The sequence below is a fragment of the Bufo bufo genome, chromosome 4, assembly GCF_905171765.1.
Source record: "Bufo bufo chromosome 4, aBufBuf1.1, whole genome shotgun sequence".
NCBI classification, from domain to species: Eukaryota; Metazoa; Chordata; class Amphibia; order Anura; family Bufonidae; genus Bufo; species Bufo bufo.
This window is the reverse complement of record NC_053392.1, coordinates 14449893-14472434: the sequence shown is the minus strand read 5'-3', so window position 1 is coordinate 14472434 and position 22542 is coordinate 14449893. Positions and strand designations below refer to the sequence as shown.

At 53.3% G+C, this 22542-nt stretch overlaps 1 protein-coding gene across 2 annotated transcripts; it reads right to left on the bottom strand.

The window, feature by feature from the left end:
* Positions 1–228: 228 nt before the first annotated feature.
* ABHD1 (abhydrolase domain containing 1) lies at positions 229–8586 on the bottom strand. Of its 2 annotated transcripts, none has more exons than XM_040426854.1 (10): positions 8488–8586; positions 7888–8006; positions 5964–6133; positions 3987–4169; positions 3685–3730; positions 3490–3602; positions 2085–2258; positions 1941–1989; positions 1567–1732; positions 229–817 (listed from the first exon to the last, which is right to left on the bottom strand). In XM_040426854.1, exons 1-10 carry the CDS (start codon positions 8567–8569, stop codon positions 618–620), a joined length of 1302 nt encoding a protein of 433 aa, XP_040282788.1. In that variant the 5' UTR covers positions 8570–8586; the 3' UTR covers positions 229–617. The 2 variants fall into 2 exon arrangements, with proteins under 2 accessions (XP_040282788.1, XP_040282790.1); XM_040426856.1 differs by having other exon boundaries at positions 8435–8517.
* Positions 8587–22542: the final 13956 nt, after the last annotated feature.

Here is a 22542-nt window from a genome sequence, read left to right as displayed (position 1 = left end):
AATGATATAGTCCCAGTGTGAGACCTTTATAGGTTAGGACCTCTATTGTTGGTCCATGTTCTCTTCTGATTCAGAAAGCCAGCATAGTGGGAAGGTAGACCATGGCTTAGGACAGTTTTCCTCAACTCCAGTCCTCAGGGTCCACCTGCCAGTCATGTGTTCAGAACTTCCTTAGTATTGAGCAGGTGATATAATTGGTGTCAGCATCAGGACTTGCCACAGGTCTTCATTCTTGGGGTATTCTCAAATCATGACCAGCAGGTGGGCCCTGAGCACTGGAGTTGAGGAACACTGGGCTAGGATGTTTTACCTTCATGTCTATAGATCTGTTCCCAATACATATAGAGGGGACACAGGCTGTAGATATTCTGAGGACCTCCTCATAAGCAGATGTCCGTCAGTTCCACCAGGGCGAGAACATTTATAAAGTAACTGACCCCACCGTAGTGCATGGAGAAAAGTGCTAGAGTTGAACCACAGTTCACAAGGTACCTCCTGTGCCTGGAGCCCCTGTGCCCTCAATCGTTTACTGCAAGAGTAGAGTCTTAGTTTGTGCCCGTTCTGGAAAATTCATTCATGGTGTCTGAGGTATCTATTTGATGAGTTTATGACTTTGATTAGTGTTTTAGTCCATTACTGGTAATGTTCTTGAGTTCGTCACATTGCTGGAGTGCAGCAGCCGCAAACTGTGAAAAAACACGATTCATGTACCGCTGGTGATTCGGAAAGAGACCATCCAGGAAGCCAATGTGTCCACCATGAGCAGTAACCAGAAGAGCCACGTAAAGATGGGAGGAGGCTTCATCCAGGGGAAGGGCTGTCACAAAATGGATAAGTGCAATATATCATCAAAGCCAGACCAAATATACAGAAGCCCCACCAATAGATATTATCCACAATATAAGAAACTCTTCCCATAAAGGGTGGGGAAATCTTGTCTGAATGCACTTTTCTCGGGTGATTCTTGGTAAGTGTCCAAGTTGCTTCTAGAATCAGGTCTGATCGCCTTTAGAGCCATTATCATTAACGATTATATTTTTTGTGGCCAACTTTACTGGAATAACTTCTATCATATATAGGCAACAGACCGCGGAAAACTTAGGATATGTGAATCAGTGTCAGGGAGCTGCATGGTGTTCACGTGTTCTGAGCTCTAGTGTCTTCATGCTCCAGTTACCAACTACTAGAAACTGTATGAGGTAGGGAGATTGGATTGTGAGCTCCTGGAGTGTGAAGCTGGCCATACACGTTAGATAGAAGTTGGCTGATCGTTGAACAAGCAATCAGCTGGTAAACATTAATTTCACAGACACGGCCATACACATGTTGGCTGTTACAGTTGGTCAAATGTGGCCATACATGTTCAAAGAAAGATCTTTCGCTCACGAACAGTCTTTCTTTGAACTAAAGTTCTTTTGTCTACCAGACAAAAGTATAAAATGTGGCAGCGAACGTTTGTTTTGACCAACTTTAAACTAATGTGTATGGGTTCCTTAATTCTGTGCATAGTGCGGTGGGCTGTAATCACGTATCGGTCCGGACTTCTCAGTCCACTGTAGAACTTACCTTCACCTGGAGAGAAAGGGTCATCTGCGGCATTGAGGCACAGCACAGGTGTCTTGATCTTCTGCAGCTTGTCGTAAGTGTTGGCATCGCGGTAATAATCATCGCACGAGTCATAACCAAACACCACGGATGTGTAACGCTCATCAAACTCCCGGATGGAGCAGGACTGGAAAAAACCAAGAAAATGATGAAGAAGCCAAGTGTATTGGGGCCCCGCATTTCATCGGCTTGTAACTTATTACATCAAAAAGCAGTCATCTGCCTGAATCTGATTCCCTGGACATGGACTCCTATTGTCCTCTTTTAAGATCTACTTCACTTTCATACATGTTCCTGGATGCCAAGTACTCCCTGATAGGTGTGAAGCTTCTCACCTGTAAGATATGGTCCACGTCTAGAACAGTACTAATGACATCACGGAACCTACAAAACAACAGACACAGAGAGGCTGGAGATGGGAAGAAGATAGACCAGGAGCGGAGACATGATGGAGAAGCTGCTGCTCAGGTGGCACTTACTTGTCCACTGTGTTCCGGAGTGTGGTGACCAGCGAGCGATTAAATAACCAGTAGTTCAATGGCTGTTCCAGGGACTTGGTGGACACAAAAACATTCCATGGAGTGGAGAAGACCAGTGCTGCACGCAGGTGACATCTGTGACCAGTGGCAGCCAAATAATTTAACAACATCATCCTAAAACAGTTAAACAAATTATAGATATTAATGAAAGGAGGACACAGTATGACTAGCAGGGCTGGTATCAGTAATGATGGTCAGAAGCTGGGTTAGTATAGGCAATCATGGTCAAGAGCGGGATTAGTATGGGTGATGATGGTCAGGAGCTGGGTTAGCATGAGTGATGATGGTCAGGTGCTGGGTTAGCATGGGTGATGATGGTTAGGAATGGGGTTAGCATAGACGATGATAGTCAGGAATGAGGTTAGTATGGGTGATGACAAGCAGGAGTGAGGTTAGAACTGATGACAAGCAGGAGTGATGTTAGTATGAACCATGATGGTTAGGAGCGGGATAGGTATGGCTGATGATGGTCAGGAGCGGGGTTAGCATAGGTGATGATGTTCATAAGCGGGGTTATCATGGGTGATGATGGTCAGGAACAAGGTTAGTATGAGTGATGATGGACAGGAGTGATATTAGAACTGATGATGACAAGCAGGAGTGATGTTAGAATGGACGATGATGGTTAAGAGCGGGGTTAGTATGGGTGATGATGGTCTGACAGGAGTGAGGTTAGTACCTGTGATGACAAGCAGTGGTGTTAGGATGGTCAGGAGCCTGGCTATTACCTGTTATGATGAACAGGAGCAGGATTACTACCAGTGAGGACGGTTAGTCGGGATCACAATTAGTGTGGATTATGGTGGTCAGGAGAGGGGTTAGCACCAGTGAGGATGGTCAGGAACAGATTTAGTATTGATGATGACAGTCAGGATCACAGTTGGTCTTGAATATGATGGTATGGGGTCGGTTAGGGTACCCCCGCCCCAACCGGTCAGGTTTTCTGATTAAGTTTTGGAAGCCAAACCCAGGAGTGGATCATAAAAGGAGAGAACGCGTAAAGGACACATATGACCGCTCCTTTTTCAATCCTGGTAGTGGCTTCCAAAACCGCATCAGGAAACCTGACTGGCTGACCATACCCTTAGGGTTACTGTTTCAAAAATGCTTTGTGTGAACACTACATGTAGATTCAGAGGTGGCAGTGACAGGAATGGTCCACTCATGTCATGCTGGTGACATTGTTCTGTACCCATCTCCCCATAAGGGGAATCTGTCATACCAAGTTCTCAGATTTGTTGCAGATCTAATTGTGCTTGGAGTACTCAGGTCATCAATCATTTCCATGCTATAACCACTATAAGGTCCCTAGAAACATAAGACGTGATGTGACATAAGCACTTACCCTCCAAGTGACACCCCCACAGCCATTAGAGGAGCAGCTGGGAAGCGGCTATGGACATAGCTGACCACCCGGGCCAGATCTTCTGTGTTGGCTGCACAGAAAGTGCGATGAGTCTGTAGAGAGATGGAGGACGTCAACCCATGACTGCCATTCATGGTCTCCTCATGGAACATTGAACCAATAACTGGTACTTACCAGCAACTTCTCTCCACCAAAGCCGCGGTTATTAAACACAACACACCTGCCAAGAGCAGACACCATCTTATCACCCACTGGCCAGAATATACCCCCTAGACATTACATGTGTATCAATAAGGGTATATTCACATGGGGCAGAGTTACTGATAATTATTTCTATACTTCTGTATGGGGTTGTTTCTGCAGCAGGTGCATGGATTCCCTTTAATGATGAAGTTCCTTTGAGCTGGTGGCCACGTGTCACCTCTCATGGAGACTCCGATGGCATTACTATGTAGACTGCAGAGCCCAGTTCTTACCTGTAGCCATCGCTCTTGGCTTGTGCCACCAAGTGCAGCATATAGGACTGCTGACTGTTTCCTGTAAGGCCCGGCAGTAGGATAATAGTGGGACGCCAGGCAGCGTCTGGGAACTGAGGGCTCTCATTATTGTCCATCCAGTCCAGAGATACTTGTCCACCATCTTCCGTGCTGATGATCTCACTACATAGAAAAACCACGATGTGGTAACATTAATACAGACACAAGATGGAGGAGACCGGAAACAGATTCCCATTAGGGTGTGATTGTGAAATGAAGGAAAGTTGTCACCACATACCTTCATATCAATCTAAATTAAATGGGTGCCTCGAGTAGGGGTACTGTAAAGTCTGGAAAGTTATAAACGTCTTACTTTATTTCACTTGAAAGGGTTAACTTGCACTGTTTAATACTGTGTAACTGCATTTTATATGTTGTGATATATATCCTGTTCATTTGCACTGTATTTGTGAGGAACTGTGGAAAGGGTTAATGAATACTTAGAGACTTTTGGGACTTTGAATGAGAAGCTGGTAATTTTCCACAGCTGCCATAGGGTTTAGAGAAGAGCATGTTTTGGAGGGAAAAAGTCAGACGTTGTTTACCACCAAAACCAGACAGACTGACCTTTTGACTGTCTGGTTTACCTATGTTGTTATGTCTGGAAACTTGTTTTTGTCTGGAAAACCTGCTGTGTCATTGCCATTGAGTATCATTGAAGCTCTAATGTAAGTCTATGAGAGACGGAAAGTGTTACATTGTATCTGTTTGTGCTGAGCTCCTCCACTCCACCCCTCCCTCTAGAAGGTCTAGTCTAGATAAAACTGTATATAAGGAGGGCAGTCAGAGCCTCTAGGGTGCTGCAGTTAGGGACCAGTGCTTGGAGGGGAGACTCTGTCAGTCTGCATGAGTGACCAGAAGAAGACGCTGGGATGGGGACACTGAGCCACAGACCATGGGTCACTAGCCCTGTGACCAAGGAGCCACCCGGACTACTGAGCTACAGACCGTGGGCTTTTGACCAGGGTACCAGCCTTCTGAGAGAGAGAGGGACAGCTATCTCAGGCCTTTCCTCAGCATCAAACCCTTCTTCTGCCAGGGAGGAGACCGGAGAAGCCAGCCCTATGCCTCTTCTGTATTGTTTTGCACCTGAATTCCTCCAGTAAAGAAGCTCACTGGTTACTGCAGACCCTGACTCTCTGGACTTATTTCCCATTGGGGTGCACAACGCCTTACCGTCCCTTCCGGAGAGTAGCAACACGTGTTGACACCTCGATGGGGACCCAGCGTAGCGTTTGGGCCACTCCAAACCCAGCCACTGCACTTTTCCCAGAGTAAAATGTTCCCAATCCCATCCTAATTTTTTCCCACATTTTGGGGGAAATTCTTCTTTTTCATATGCAAATTAACTAGTCAGTGCAACAAGGGGATCCCCATTGCACTGAAAGCCATGCTCCTTACAACTTCTCTCTGCACTCCCCATCTTTAAGTGACAGTGCCAGGTGATGTAGTCTCACCTGGCCCTGTGTTACTGCGTGTGCACTGTCACATCAGGAATTGGTGCACACACAGTACAGGGCTAAAGTCATCTGTTCTGCACATGCACCGACTCACGATGAGACCGTGCACGCGTAAACAATACAGATTCAGCCCTGGCAAGCAACAGGGCTGTACTGCATTTGCACCATTTTCAGAAGTGACGGCACATGCACAGTAACAAATGACCAGGTGCGGGAGTAAGGAGCGTGGATTTCAGTGCAACAGTGATGCGCTCAGTGCACAGACCAGTTAATTTGCATATGAGAAAAATAAGAATTTCTCTGGATTGTTCACAACAATCAGGATAGGATCAGGAGCGTTTTACTTGGGGGTGATCGGCAGTGCACGTCTAATTTACATTGATATGAAGGGATGTGCTGACAGATTCCGTTTAAGCAGTTACATGAACTTACACAGAACTCCAGAGGGGTCACTTACTTCCTGTATGAGACTTTGAGTTTGTGATTTCTGGAGGCCAACATGACCCTGACAATGGTCTGTAATCTCCCTCCAGGACACCAGAAGGTTGGGCAGAATTTTTCCATCACTACTGGGCAGTGAGACTCTAGGAACCGGCGCAGAAGCCCCGAGGACACAAGGCGAGGTCTCTACATGAAAAACACAAATCCACCAATGTCATCCTGATATAGGGAAGTGTAAGAGTGACACACAGATCATGGCCTGTACAAGGGCAACCCTCTACAGAGGGTTCTGCAGAGGCCTAGAGGAGTCTGGTGGGTGACAGGAGAGTCTGGAGGAAGGACAGAGGAGTCTGAAGAAGAACAGGGGGGTCTGGAGGGGACAGGGGAGTCTCGAGGAGGACAGCAGAGTCTGGAGGAAGGACAGAGGAGTCTGAAGAAGAACAGGGGGGTCTGGAGGGGACAGGGGAGTCTCGAGGAGGACAGGAGAGTCTGGAGAGGGGCATAGGAGTCTAGAGGACGAGAGAGCAGTGTGTAGGGAAACAGACGTCTGGAGAGGACTGGAGTTTAGAGGAGGACAGAGCAGTCGGAAGGAGGGCATATGAGATGGATGGGGGCAGGGAAGTCTAGAGCAGGACAAAGGAGTTTGGTGAGAGCAGTCTGGAGAGAAAGGAGAGAGGTGTCTGCAGAGAAAGGAGAGATGAGTCTGGAGAGAAAAGAGAGAGGAGTCTGGAGAGAAAGGAGAGAGGAGTCTGGAGAGAAAGGAGAGATGTGTCTGGAGAGAAAGAAGAGAGGATTCTGGAGAGAAAGGAGAGAGTTGTCTGGAGAGAAAGGAAGGAGGAGTCTGGAGAGAAAAGACAGAGGAGTCTGGAGAGAAAAGAGAGAGGAGTCTGGAATGAAAAGAGAGAAAAGTCTGGAGAGAAGGGACAGAGGAGTCTGGAGAGAAAAGAGAGAGGAGTCTGGAGAGAAAAGAGAGAGGAGTCTGGAGAGAAAAGAGAGAGGACTCTGGAGAGAAGGGACAGAGGAGTCTGGAGAGAAAAGCGAGAGGAGTCTGGAGAGAAGGGACAGGGGAGTCTAGAGAGAAAGGAGAGAGGAATCTGGAGAGAAGAGACAGGAGTCTGGAGAGAAGGGACAGAGGAGTCTGGAGAGAAAAGCGAGAGGAGTCTGGAGAGAAGGGACAGGGGAGTCTAGAGAGAAAGGAGAGAGGAATCTGGAGAGAAGAGACAGGAGTCTGGAGAGAAGGGACAGAGGAGTCTGGAGAGAAAAGCGAGAGGAATCTGGAGAGAAGGGACAGAGGAGTCTGGAGAGAAAGGCGAGAGGAGTCTGGAGATAAGGGACAGAGGAGTCTGGAGAGAAAAGCGAGAGGAATCTGGAGAGAAGGGACAGGGGAGTCTAGAGAGAAAGGAGAGAGGAATCTGGAGAGAAGAGACAGGAGTCTGGAGAGAAAGGAGAGAGGAGTCTGGAGAGAATGGACAGAGGAGTCTGGAGAGAAAGGCGAGAGGAGTCTGGAGATAAGGGACAGAGGAGTCTGGAGAGAAAGGCGAGGGGAGTCTGGAGAGAAGGGACAGAGGAGTCTGGAGATAAGGGACAGAGGAGTCTGGAGAGAAAGGCGAGGGGAGTCTGGAGAGAAGGGACAGAGGAGTCTGGAGAGAAGGGACAGAGGAGTCTGGAGCAGGAGGAGTGATTTTTGGGTCTTGTGTGCTGCCTTGTTCCGGATGTTTGAGACATTTATGTTTTCACCATGATTTCTCATTGTAGATTGGGTGAAGGCCATACTACGTATCTGACAGGGTTGTCTGCTGTGGTTTTTGCGGTGTGGGGGTTGGATGACTCTAATCTCGAGGCTGAACCTTGCTCTCTGTTTACGCTCTGTATGATTTTCTAGTTCTACCAGAATCTGTCTAATCAGAGCAGAGAGGAATCTGAGTAACCGGAAGACTGACCCGACAGATCTGTGTCCAGTAGTAGAGCAACCAGATCCCCCCAAGACTCAAGAAAAGGGGAGTCCACACAGGGGTCGAGGATTGATGGCGAGACCCTCCACTCATGTCGTCTCCTGTGCCTGAAACACAACAAGAATAAACTGATTGCACAGAGCAACAAAACCTACAAACAACATAACAAAGCATAATACAGAAGACACACGGCTGGTAGGCGTCTTTTGCAGATCCGCAATTCGCAGAGCGTAAAAACGGCAACGGCCGTGTGCATGAGCCCTAAGTGTAACACAACATACGACGGAAAAAGCTGCACAATACTTCAATTAACGTGACACAACATACAACTGTAATGTAAAGTAACATACAACAGTGTAACAAAGTAACAGTAATGCATCAAAGAATGTGACACAACGTACAACGAAGTCACAAACAGCAAACCTAATACATCGATAACAAAAAGTAACACAGTGAACAACACAATGCAGTAAACAGCCTAATGCATCAATCATTGTAACACAATGTGCAGCAAACAATGTGAGAAACAACTAACAATGTAGCACACACTATAACACCCAGCGTGTCATGTGCCGCCTCCACCAGTACCCTGCGCCCTGGACTTCTTGTGACTTTTACCGGTCGCCTCTGAATGTGACACAGGAGAAGCTTCACACCCTTCATTCTGCATTCAGCCCCGCCCACTCCAGTACATGCCACTCCCACACACAGATCTCTGCGGCCATCTTTGTAATGGGAAGCCTTGTTAACTCTTCAGTTTCTAGACAGGATATTATGGCAGAAGGAAAGTAAATCCATGTATTTAATGAACATGGCTTCTGGGGCCGTAGGCAACCTCTAACACAGGGATCAGCAACCTCCGGCACTGCAGGTGTTGTGAAACTACATCTCCCATCATGCACACTTGCTTGGCTGTTCTCTGAACTCCCACAGAAGTAAAAGAAGCATGCTGGGAGTTGTAGTTTCACAACAGCTGTAGTGCTGGAGGTTGCTGATCCCTGCTCTAACGGCTTCACCTCCATCTGTCCTACCTCCACCGGCCTCACCTCCATCTGTCCTACCTCCACCTGCCTCACCTCTATCTGCCCTACCTCCATCTGTCCTACCTCCACCTGCCAAACCTCTATCTGCCCTACCTCCATCTGTCCTACCTCCACCTGCCTCACCTCCATCTGTCCTACCTCCACCTGCCTTACCTCCACCGGCTTCACCTCCATGTGTCCTACCTCCACCCGCCTCACCTCTATCTGCCCTACCTCTACCTGCCTCACCTCCACCGCCCTCACCTCCATCTGTCCTACCTCCACCTGCCTTACCTCCACCGCCCTCACCTCCATCTGTCCTACCTCCACCTGCCTCACCTCCATCTGTCCTACCTCCACCTGCCTCACCTCCATCTGTCCTACCTCCACCGGCCTCACCTCCATCTGTCCTACCTCCACCTGCCTCACCTCTATCTGCCCTACCTCTACCTGCCTCACCTCCACCGCCCTCACCTCCATATGTCCTACCTCCACCGGCCTCACCTCCATCTGTCCTACCTCCACCTGCCTCACCTCTATCTGCCCTACCTCCATCTGTCCTACCTCCACCTGCCTCACCTCCACCTGCCTCACCTCCATCTGTCCTACCTCCACCTGCCTCACCTCTATCTGCCCTACCTCCATCTGTCCTACCTCCACCTGCCTCACCTCCACCGGCCTCACCTCCATCTGTCCTACCTCCACCTGCCTCACCTCTATCTGCCCTACCTCCACCTGCCTCACCTCCACCGCCCTCACCTCCATATGTCCTACCTCCACCTGCCTCACCACCATCTGTCCTACCTCCACCTGCCTTACCTCCACTGGAATCACCTCCATCTGTCCTACCTCCACCTGCCTCACCTCTATCTGCCCTACCTCCATCTGTCCTACCTCCATCTGTCCTACTTCCACCTGCCAAACCTCTATCTGCCCTACCTCCATCTGTCCTACCTCCACCGGCCTCACCTCCATCTGTCCTACCTCCACCTGCCTCACCTCTATCTGCCCTACCTCCATCTGTCCTACCTCCACCTGCCTCACCTCCATCTGTCCTACCTCCACCTGCCTCACCTCTATCTGCCCTACCTCCATCTGTCCTACCTCCACCTGCCTCACCTCCACCGGCCTCACCTCCATCTGTCCTACCTCCACCTGCCTCACCTCTATCTGCCCTACCTCCACCTGCCTCACCTCCACCGCCCTCACCTCCATATGTCCTACCTCCACCTGCCTCACCACCATCTGTCCTACCTCCACCTGCCTTACCTCCACTGGAATCACCTCCATCTGTCCTACCTCCACCTGCCTCACCTCTATCTGCCCTACCTCCATCTGTCCTACCTCCATCTGTCCTACCTCCACCTGCCAAACCTCTATCTGCCCTACCTCCATCTGTCCTACCTCCATCTGTCCTACTTCCACCTGCCAAACCTCTATCTGCCCTACCTCCATCTGTCCTACCTCCACCGGCCTCACCTCCATCTGTCCTACCTCCACCTGCCTCACCTCTATCTGCCCTACCTCCATCTGTCCTACCTCCACCTGCCTCACCTCCATCTGTCCTACCTCCACCTGCCTCACCTCTATCTGCCCTACCTCCATCTGTCCTACCTCCACCTGCCTCACCTCCACCGGCCTCACCTCCATCTGTCCTACCTCCACCTGCCTCACCTCTATCTGCCCTACCTCCACCTGCCTCACCTCCACCGCCCTCACCTCCATCTGTCCTACCTCCACCTGCCTCACCACCATCTGTCCTACCTCCACCTGCCTTACCTCCACTGGCCTCACCTCCATCTGTCCTACCTCCACCTGCCTCACCTCTATCTGCCCTACCTCCATCTGTCCTACCTCCATCTGTCCTACCTCCACCTGCCAAACCTCTATCTGCCCTACCTCCATCTGTCCTACCTCCACCTGCCTCACCTCTATCTGCCCTACCTCCATCTGTCCTACCTCCACCTGCCTCACCTCTATCTGCCCTACCTCCATCTGTCCTACCTCCACCTGCCTCACCTCTATCTGCCCTACCTCCATCTGTCCTACCTCCACCTGCCTCACCTCCATCTGTCCTACCTCCACCTGCCTCACCTCCATCTGTCCTACCTCCACCGGCCTCACCTCCATCTGTCCTACCTCCACCTGCCTCACCTCTATCTGCCCTACCTCCACCTGCCTCACCTCCACCGCCCTCACCTCCATATGTCCTACCTCCACCGGCCTCACCTCCATCTGTCCTACCTCCACCTGCCTCACCTCTATCTGCCCTACCTCCATCTGTCCTACCTCCACCTGCCTCACCTCTATCTGCCCTACCTCTACCTGCCTCACCTCCACCGCCCTCACCTCCATATGTCCTACCTCCACCGGCCTCACCTCCATCTGTCCTACCTCCACCTGCCTCACCTCTATCTGCCCTACCTCCATCTGTCCTACCTCCACCTGCCTCACCTCCACCTGCCTCACCTCCATCTGTCCTACCTCCACCTGCCTCACCTCTATCTGCCCTACCTCCATCTGTCCTACCTCCACCTGCCTCACCTCCACCGGCCTCACCTCCATCTGTCCTACCTCCACCTGCCTCACCTCTATCTGCCCTACCTCCACCTGCCTCACCTCCACCGCCCTCACCTCCATATGTCCTACCTCCACCTGCCTCACCACCATCTGTCCTACCTCCACCTGCCTTACCTCCACTGGAATCACCTCCATCTGTCCTACCTCCACCTGCCTCACCTCTATCTGCCCTACCTCCATCTGTCCTACCTCCATCTGTCCTACCTCCACCTGCCAAACCTCTATCTGCCCTACCTCCATCTGTCCTACCTCCACCTGCCTCACCTCCATCTGTCCTACCTCCACCTGCCTCACCTCTATCTGCCCTACCTCCATCTGTCCTACCTCCACCTGCCTCACCTCCACCTGCCTCACCTCCATCTGTCCTACCTCCACCTGCCTCACCTCTATCTGCCCTACCTCCATCTGTCCTACCTCCACCTGCCTCACCTCCACCGGCCTCACCTCCACCGGCCTCACCTCCATCTGTCCTACCTCCACCTGCCTCACCTCTATCTGCCCTACCTCCACCTGCCTCACCTCCACCGCCCTCACCTCCATATGTCCTACCTCCACCTGCCTCACCTCCATCTGCCCTACCTCCACCTGCCTTACCTCCACTGGAATCACCTCCATCTGTCCTACCTCCACCTGCCTCACCTCTATCTGCCCTACCTCCATCTGTCCTACCTCCATCTGTCCTACCTCCACCTGCCAAACCTCTATCTGCCCTACCTCCATCTGTCCTACCTCCACCTGCCTCACCTCTATCTGCCCTACCTCCATCTGTCCTACCTCCATCTGTCCTACCTCCACCTGCCTCACCTCTATCTGCCCTACCTCCATCTGTCCTACCTCCACCTGCCTCACCTCTATCTGCCCTACCTCCATCTGTCCTACCTCCACCTGCCTCACCTCCATCTGTCCTACCTCCACCTGCCTCACCTCCATCTGTCCTACCTCCACCGGCCTCACCTCCATCTGTCCTACCTCCACCTGCCTCACCTCTATCTGCCCTACCTCCACCTGCCTCACCTCCACCGCCCTCACCTCCATATGTCCTACCTCCACCGGCCTCACCTCCATCTGTCCTACCTCCACCTGCCTCACCTCTATCTGCCCTACCTCCATCTGTCCTACCTCCACCTGCCTCACCTCCACCTGCCTCACCTCCATCTGTCCTACCTCCACCTGCCTCACCTCTATCTGCCCTACCTCCATCTGTCCTACCTCCACCTGCCTCACCTCCACCGGCCTCACCTCCATCTGTCCTACCTCCACCTGCCTCACCTCTATCTGCCCTACCTCCACCTGCCTCACCTCCACCGCCCTCACCTCCATATGTCCTACCTCCACCTGCCTCACCACCATCTGTCCTACCTCCACCTGCCTTACCTCCACTGGACTCACCTCCATCTGTCCTACCTCCACCTGCCTCACCTCTATCTGCCCTACCTCCATCTGTCTTACCTCCACCTGCCTCACCTCTATCTGCCCTACCTCCACCTGCCTCACCTCCACCGCCCTCACCTCCATATGTCCTACCTCCACCTGCCTCACCACCATCTGTCCTACCTCCACCTGCCTTACCTCCACTGGCCTCACCTCCATCTGTCCTACCTCCACCTGCCTCACCTCTATCTGCCCTACCTCCATCTGTCCTACCTCCACCGGCCTCACCTCCATCTGTCCTACCTCCACCTGCCTCACCTCTATCTGCCCTACCTCCATCTGTCCTACCTCCACCTGCCTCACCTCTACCTGCCTCACCTCCATCTGTCCTACCTCCACCTGCCTCACCTCTATCTGCCCTACCTCCATCTGTCCTACCTCCACCTGCCTCACCTCCACCGGCCTCACCTCCATCTGTCCTACCTCCACCTGCCTCACCTCTATCTGCCCTACCTCCACCTGCCTCACCTCCACCGCCCTCACCTCCATATGTCCTACCTCCACCTGCCTCACCACCATCTGTCCTACCTCCACCTGCCTTACCTCCACTGGCCTCACCTCCATCTGTCCTACCTCCACCTGCCTCACCTCTATCTGCCCTACCTCCATCTGTCTTACCTCCACCTGCCTCACCTCTATCTGCCCTACGTCCACCTGCCTCACCTCCACCGCCCTCACCTCCATATGTCCTACCTCCACCGGCCTCACCTCCATCTGTCCTACCTCCACCTGCCTTACCTCCACTGGCCTCACCTCCATCTGTCCTACCTCCACCTGCCTCACCTCTATCTGCCCTACCTCCATCTGTCTTACCTCCACCTGCCTCACGACCATCTGTCCTACCTTCACTTGCCTAACCTACACCTGCCTCAACATCATCTGCCTCACCACCGTTTGTCCTACCTCCACCTGCCTCACCACCATCTGTCCTACCTCCACCTGCCTTACCTCCACTGGAATCACCTCCATCTGTCCTACCTCCACCTGCCTCACCTCTATCTGCCCTACCTCCATCTGTCCTACCTCCATCTGTCCTACCTCCACCTGCCAAACCTCTATCTGCCCTACCTCCATCTGTCCTACCTCCACCGGCCTCACCTCCATCTGTCCTACCTCCACCTGCCTCACCTCTATCTGCCCTACCTCCATCTGTCCTACCTCCACCTGCCTCACCTCCACCTGCCTCACCTCCATCTGTCCTACCTCCACCTGCCTCACCTCTATCTGCCCTACCTCCATCTGTCCTACCTCCACCTGCCTCACCTCCACCGGCCTCACCTCCATCTGTCCTACCTCCACCTGCCTCACCTCTATCTGCCCTACCTCCACCTGCCTCACCTCCACCGCCCTCACCTCCATATGTCCTACCTCCACCTGCCTCACCACCATCTGTCCTACCTCCACCTGCCTTACCTCCACTGGAATCACCTCCATCTGTCCTACCTCCACCTGCCTCACCTCTATCTGCCCTACCTCCATCTGTCCTACCTCCATCTGTCCTACCTCCACCTGCCAAACCTCTATCTGCCCTACCTCCATCTGTCCTACCTCCACCTGCCTCACCTCTATCTGCCCTACCTCCATCTGTCCTACCTCCATCTGTCCTACCTCCACCTGCTAAACCTCTATCTGCCCTACCTCCATCTGTCCTACCTCCACCTGCCTCACCTCTATCTGCCCTACCTCCATCTGTCCTACCTCCACCTGCCTCACCTCCATCTGTCCTACCTCCACCTGCCTCACCTCCACTGGAATCACCTCCATCTGTCCTACCTCCACCTGCCTCACCTCTATCTGCCCTACCTCCATCTGTCCTACCTCCATCTGTCCTACCTCCACCTGCCAAACCTCTATCTGCCCTACCTCCATCTGTCCTACCTCCATCTGTCCTACTTCCACCTGCCAAACCTCTATCTGCCCTACCTCCATCTGTCCTACCTCCACCGGCCTCACCTCCATCTGTCCTACCTCCACCTGCCTCACCTCTATCTGCCCTACCTCCATCTGTCCTACCTCCGCCTGCCTCACCTCCATCTGTCCTACCTCCACCTGCCTCACCTCTATCTGCCCTACCTCCATCTGTCCTACCTCCACCTGCCTCACCTCCACCGGCCTCACCTCCATCTGTCCTACCTCCACCTGCCTCACCTCTATCTGCCCTACCTCCACCTGCCTCACCTCCACCGCCCTCACCTCCATATGTCCTACCTCCACCTGCCTCACCACCATCTGTCCTACCTCCACCTGCCTTACCTCCACTGGAATCACCTCCATCTGTCCTACCTCCACCTGCCTCACCTCTATCTGCCCTACCTCCATCTGTCCTACCTCCATCTGTCCTACCTCCACCTGCCAAACCTCTATCTGCCCTACCTCCATCTGTCCTACCTCCACCTGCCTCACCTCTATCTGCCCTACCTCCATCTGTCCTACCTCCACCTGCCAAACCTCTATCTGCCCTACCTCCATCTGTCCTACCTCCACCTGCCTCACCTCTATCTGCCCTACCTCCATCTGTCCTACCTCCACCTGCCTCACCTCCATCTGTCCTACCTCCACCTGCCTCACCTCCATCTGTCCTACCTCCACCGGCCTCACCTCCATCTGTCCTACCTCCACCTGCCTCACCTCTATCTGCCCTACCTCCACCTGCCTCACCTCCACCGCCCTCACCTCCATATGTCCTACCTCCACCGGCCTCACCTCCATCTGTCCTACCTCCACCTGCCTCACCTCTATCTGCCCTACCTCCATCTGTCCTACCTCCACCTGCCTCACCTCTATCTGCCCTACCTCCACCTGCCTCACCTCCACCGCCCTCACCTCCATATGTCCTACCTCCACCTGCCTCACCTCCATCTGTCCTACCTCCACCTGCCTCACCTCTATCTGCCCTACCTCCATCTGTCCTACCTCCACCTGCCTCACCTCCACCTGCCTCACCTCCATCTGTCCTACCTCCACCTGCCTCACCTCTATCTGCCCTACCTCCATCTGTCCTACCTCCACCTGCCTCACCTCCACCGGCCTCACCTCCATCTGTCCTACCTCCACCTGCCTCACCTCTATCTGCCCTACCTCCACCTGCCTCACCTCCACCGCCCTCACCTCCATATGTCCTACCTCCACCTGCCTCACCACCATCTGTCCTACCTCCACCTGCCTTACCTCCACTGGAATCACCTCCATCTGTCCTACCTCCACCTGCCTCACCTCTATCTGCCCTACCTCCATCTGTCCTACCTCCATCTGTCCTACCTCCACCTGCCAAACCTCTATCTGCCCTACCTCCATCTGTCCTACCTCCACCGGCCTCACCTCCATCTGTCCTACCTCCACCTGCCTCACCTCTATCTGCCCTACCTCCATCTGTCCTACCTCCACCTGCCTCACCTCCACCTGCCTCACCTCCATCTGTCCTACCTCCACCTGCCTCACCTCTATCTGCCCTACCTCCATCTGTCCTACCTCCACCTGCCTCACCTCCACCGGCCTCACCTCCACCGGCCTCACCTCCATCTGTCCTACCTCCACCTGCCTCACCTCTATCTGCCCTACCTCCACCTGCCTCACCTCCACCGCCCTCACCTCCATATGTCCTACCTCCACCTGCCTCACCACCATCTGTCCTACCTCCACCTGCCTTACCTCCACTGGAATCACCTCCATCTGTCCTACCTCCACCTGCCTCACCTCTATCTGCCCTACCTCCATCTGTCCTACCTCCATCTGTCCTACCTCCACCTGCCAAACCTCTATCTGCCCTACCTCCATCTGTCCTACCTCCACCTGCCTCACCTCTATCTGCCCTACCTCCATCTGTCCTACCTCCATCTGTCCTACCTCCACCTGCTAAACCTCTATCTGCCCTACCTCCATCTGTCCTACCTCCACCTGCCTCACCTCTATCTGCCCTACCTCCATCTGTCCTACCTCCACCTGCCTCACCTCCATCTGTCCTACCTCCACCTGCCTCACCTCCATCTGCCCTACCTCCACCTGCCTCACCTCCATCTGTCCTACCTCCACCTGCCTCACCTCTATCTGCCCTACCTCTACCTGCCTCACCTCCACCGCCCTCACCTCCATCTGTCCTACCTCCACCGGCCTCACCTCCATCTGTCCTACCTCCACCTGCCTCACCTCTATCTGCCCTACCTCCATCTGTCCTACCTCCACCTGCCTCACCTCCACCTGCCTCACCTCCATCTGTCCTACCTCCACCTGCCTCACCTCTATCTGCCCTACCTCCATCTGTCCTACCTCCACCTGCCTCACCTCCACCGGCCTCACCTCCATCTGTCCTACCTCCACCTGCCTCACCTCTATCTGCCCTACCTCCACCTGCCTCACCTCCACCGCCCTCACCTCCATATGTCCTACCTCCACCTGCCTCACCACCATCTGTCCTACCTCCACCTGCCTTACCTCCACTGGAATCACCTCCATCTGTCCTACCTCCACCTGCCTCACCTCTATCTGCCCTACCTCCATCTGTCTTACCTCCACCTGCCTCACCTCTATCTGCCCTACCTCCACCTGCCTCACCTCCACCGCCCTCACCTCCATATGTCCTACCTCCACCTGCCTCACCACCATCTGTCCTACCTCCACCTGCCTTACCTCCACTGGAATCACCTCCATCTGTCCTACCTCCACCTGCCTCACCTCTATCTGCCCTACCTCCACCTGCCTTACCTCCACCGGCCTCACCTCCATCTGTCCTACCTCCACCTGCCTCACCTCTATCTGCCCTACCTCCATCTGTCCTACCTCCACCTGCCTCACCTCTACCTGCCTCACCTCCATCTGTCCTACCTCCACCTGCCTCACCTCTATCTGCCCTACCTCCATCTGTCCTACCTCCACCTGCCTCACCTCCACCGGCCTCACCTCCATCTGTCCTACCTCCACCTGCCTCACCTCCATCTGTCCTACCTCCACCTGCCTCACCTCCACCGCCCTCACCTCCATATGTCCTACCTCCACCTGCCTCACCACCATCTGTCCTACCTCCACCTGCCTTACCTCCACTGGCCTCACCTCCATCTGTCCTACCTCCACCTGCCTCACCTCTATCTGCCCTACCTCCATCTGTCTTACCTCCACCTGCCTCACCTCCATCTGTCCTACCTCCACCTGCCTCACCTCCACCGCCCTCACCTCCATATGTCCTACCTCCACCGGCCTCACCACCATCTGTCCTACCTCCACCTGCCTTACCTCCACTGGCCTCACCTCCATCTGTCCTACCTCCACCTGCCTCACCTCTATCTGCCCTACCTCCATCTGTCTTACCTCCACCTGCCTCACCTCCATCTGTCCTACCTTCACTTGCCTAACCTACACCTGCCTCAACATCATCTGCCTCACCACCGTTTGTCCTACCTCCACCTGCCTCACCACCATCTGTCCTACCTCCACCTGCCTTACCTCCACTGGAATCACCTCCATCTGTCCTACCTCCACCTGCCTCACCTCTATCTGCCCTACCTCCATCTGTCCTACCTCCATCTGTCCTACCTCCACCTGCCAAACCTCTATCTGCCCTACCTCCATCTGTCCTACCTCCACCGGCCTCACCTCCATCTGTCCTACCTCCACCTGCCTCACCTCTATCTGCCCTACCTCCATCTGTCCTACCTCCACCTGCCTCACCTCCACCTGCCTCACCTCCATCTGTCCTACCTCCACCTGCCTCACCTCTATCTGCCCTACCTCCATCTGTCCTACCTCCACCTGCCTCACCTCCACCTGCCTCACCTCCATCTGTCCTACCTCCACCTGCCTCACCTCTATCTGCCCTACCTCCACCTGCCTCACCTCCACCGCCCTCACCTCCATATGTCCTACCTCCACCTGCCTCACCACCATCTGTCCTACCTCCACCTGCCTTACCTCCACTGGAATCACCTCCATCTGTCCTACCTCCACCTGCCTCACCTCTATCTGCCCTACCTCCATCTGTCCTACCTCCATCTGTCCTACCTCCACCTGCCTCACCTCCACCGGCCTCACCTCCATCTGTCCTACCTCCACCTGCCTCACCTCTATCTGCCCTACCTCCATCTGTCCTACCTCCATCTGTCCTACCTCCACCTGCCAAACCTCTATCTGCCCTACCTCCATCTGTCCTACCTCCACCTGCCTCACCTCTATCTGCCCTACCTCCATCTGTCCTACCTCCACCTGCCTCACCTCCATCTGTCCTACCTCCACCTGCCTCACCTCCATCTGTCCTACCTCCACCTGCCTCACCTCCATCTGTCCTACCTCCACCTGCCTCACCTCTATCTGCCCTACCTCCACCTGCCTCACCTCCACCGCCCTCACCTCCATATGTCCTACCTCCACCGGCCTCACCTCCATCTGTCCTACCTCCACCTGCCTCACCTCTATCTGCCCTACCTCCATCTGTCCTACCTCCACCTGCCTCACCTCCACCTGCCTCACCTCCATCTGTCCTACCTCCACCTGCCTCACCTCTATCTGCCCTACCTCCATCTGTCCTACCTCCACCTGCCTCACCTCCACCGGCCTCACCTCCATCTGTCCTACCTCCACCTGCCTCACCTCTATCTGCCCTACCTCCACCTGCCTCACCTCCACCGCCCTCACCTCCATCTGTCCTACCTCCACCTGCCTCACCACCATCTGTCCTACCTCCACCTGCCTTACCTCCACTGGAATCACCTCCATCTGTCCTACCTCCACCTGCCTCACCTCTATCTGCCCTACCTCCATCTGTCTTACCTCCACCTGCCTCACCTCTATCTGCCCTACCTCCACCTGCCTCACCTCCACCGCCCTCACCTCCATCTGTCCTACCTCCACCTGCCTCACCACCATCTGTCCTACCTCCACCTGCCTTACCTCCACTGGCCTCACCTCCATCTGTCCTACCTCCACCTGCCTCACCTCTATCTGCCCTACCTCCATCTGTCTTACCTCCACCGGCCTCACCTCCATCTGTCCTACCTCCACCTGCCTCACCTCTATCTGCCCTACCTCCATCTGTCCTACCTCCACCTGCCTCACCTCCACCTGCCTCACCTCCATCTGTCCTACCTCCACCTGCCTCACCTCTATCTGCCCTACCTCCATCTGTCCTACCTCCACCTGCCTCACCTCCACCGGCCTCACCTCCATCTGTCCTACCTCCACCTGCCTCACCTCTATCTGCCCTACCTCCACCTGCCTCACCTCCACCGCCCTCACCTCCATATGTCCTACCTCCACCTGCCTCACCACCATCTGTCCTACCTCCACCTGCCTTACCTCCACTGGCCTCACCTCCATCTGTCCTACCTCCACCTGCCTCACCTCTATCTGCCCTACCTCCATCTGTCTTACCTCCACCTGCCTCACCTCTATCTGCCCTACGTCCACCTGCCTCACCTCCACTGCCCTCACCTCCATATGTCCTACCTCCACCGGCCTCACCACCATCTGTCCTACCTCCACCTGCCTTACCTCCACTGGCCTCACCTCCATCTGTCCTACCTCCACCTGCCTCACCTCTATCTGCCCTACCTCCATCTGTCTTACCTCCACCTGCCTCACGACCATCTGTCCTACCTTCACTTGCCTAACCTACACCTGCCTCAACATCATCTGTCTCACCACCGTTTGTCCTACCTCCACCTGCCTCACCTACATCTGCCCTACCTCCATCTGCCCTACCTCCACCTGCCTCACCTTCAGCTGCCCTATCTCCACCTGCCTCACTTCCATCTGACCTAACTCCACCTACCTCACCACCATCTGCCCTACCATCATAAAGACCACCATGACAGCTTCATTCAGTCACATCTCTTGTCTCTGCAGAGTTTGTCACACAGACATCTTGATACTACTGGGAACACTACTGGGGGACATTATAAATATTGGGGGACTATAGAGGGCATGATAACAACTGAGGGAATATAGGGGGTCATTTTAATTATTGAGGGGCTATAGGGGACATTAAAATACTGGGGCCACTATAGAGGGCATCATAACTACTGGGGCAGTATAGAGGGCATAATAAATACTAGGGGCAGTATAGAGGGCATAATAAATACTAGGGGCAGTATAGAGGGCATTATAACTACTGGGTGCACTATAGGGGGCATTATGGCTACTGGAGGACTAAAGAGGGCATTATAACTACTGGGGTCTCTTTAGAGGGCATGATGACAAATGTGGGACTATAGAGGGCAGGATAACTACTGGGGGGCTATAGGGGGAAATTTTAACTATTGGGGGCATACTTACTACTGGGGGCACTATAGAAGGCATGATAACTACTGGGAGCACTACAGGGGGTCATTATATCCTGGCTCAACCCTTGCCCCCGCTGTGGGTGTTGCTACTACAATTTACAACCCTAGGGCAGTGCACTCACTGTCACTTTCTAGCTAACTACCATGCATTGCGGCTGGTCCTGTTTGTACCCAAATCTGCAAAGTTATGCTTGCAATCTGATGTGTTTCTGACCATTGCTGGGTGTATCTAAACCCAACATGGAGACGTCCTAGGAGTGACCCTATGGTATGCTGACCTCTAACTCAGCCCAGCATTGTGGTGTGCACTGCTAGTAATATAAAAAACTGGTGAATTTCTAATAATAAATCTGCCCCAATAAAAGGAATTACAGGGTGCATGACCAGCACTCTGTCAGGAAGGGGTAAAGGATCCCTGTTCTCAGCAGTCGAGTGGTAACCTAAGGAGCTGGTTTTTCACTCTAAGACTTGTGAATCTGTGTAGTAGTCACCCCAGGAGCTGCTTCTTTACTGTAAGAGCCGTGATCCTGTGGAAGTCACCTGAGAAGCTGGTTCGTTACTGTAAGAGCAGTGAATCTGTAGAATAGTCACCTCAGGAGCTAATTCTTTACTGTAAGAGCGGTGAATCTGTAGAATAGTCACCTCAGGAGCTAATTCTTTACTGTAAGAGCGGTGAATCTGTAGAATAGTCACCTCAGGAGCTAATTCTTTACTGTAAGAGCGGTGAATCTGTAGAATAGTCACCTCAGGAGCTAATTCTTTACTGTAAGAGCGGTGAATCTGTAGAAAAGTCACCTCAGGAGGTAATTCTTTACTGTAAGAGCGGTGAATCTGTAGAATAGTCACCTCAGGAGCTAATTCTTTACTGTAAGAGCGGAGAATCTGTAGAATAGTCACCTCAGGAGCAGGTTCTTTACTGTAAGAGCGGTGAATCTGTAGAATAGTCACCTCAGGAGCTAATTCTTTACTGTAAGTGCGGTGAATCTGTAGAATAGTCACCTCAGGAGCTAATTCTTTACTGTAAGAGCGGTGAATCTGTAGAATAGTCACCTCAGGAGCTAATTCTTTACTGTAAGAGCGGTGAATCTGTAGAATAGTCACCTCAGGAGCTAATCCTTTACAGTAAGAGCGGTGAATCTGTAGAATAGTCACCTCAGGGGCTAATCCTTTACTGTAAGAGCGGTGAATCTGTAGAATAGTCACCTCAGGAGCTAATTCTTTACTGTAAGAGCGGTGAATCTGTAGAATAGTCACCTCAGGAGCTAATTCTTTACTGTAAGAGCGGTGAATCTGTAGAATAGTCACCTCAGGAGCTAATCCTTTACTGTAAGAGCGGTGAATCTGTA

Coding starts and splice junctions, on each gene's coding strand:
- ABHD1 (XM_040426854.1), bottom strand. CDS start 8,569: ATGCAGAATGAAGGGTGTGAAGCTTCTCCTGTGTCACATTCAGAGGCG. Junction 2,259..3,489: donor GTGGGGGTGTCACTTGGAGG/GTAAGTGCTTAT, acceptor TAACTGTTTTAG/GATGATGTTGTTAAATTATT. Junction 1,733..1,940: donor ACGTGGACCATATCTTACAG/GTGAGAAGCTTC, acceptor GGTTTTTTCCAG/TCCTGCTCCATCCGGGAGTT.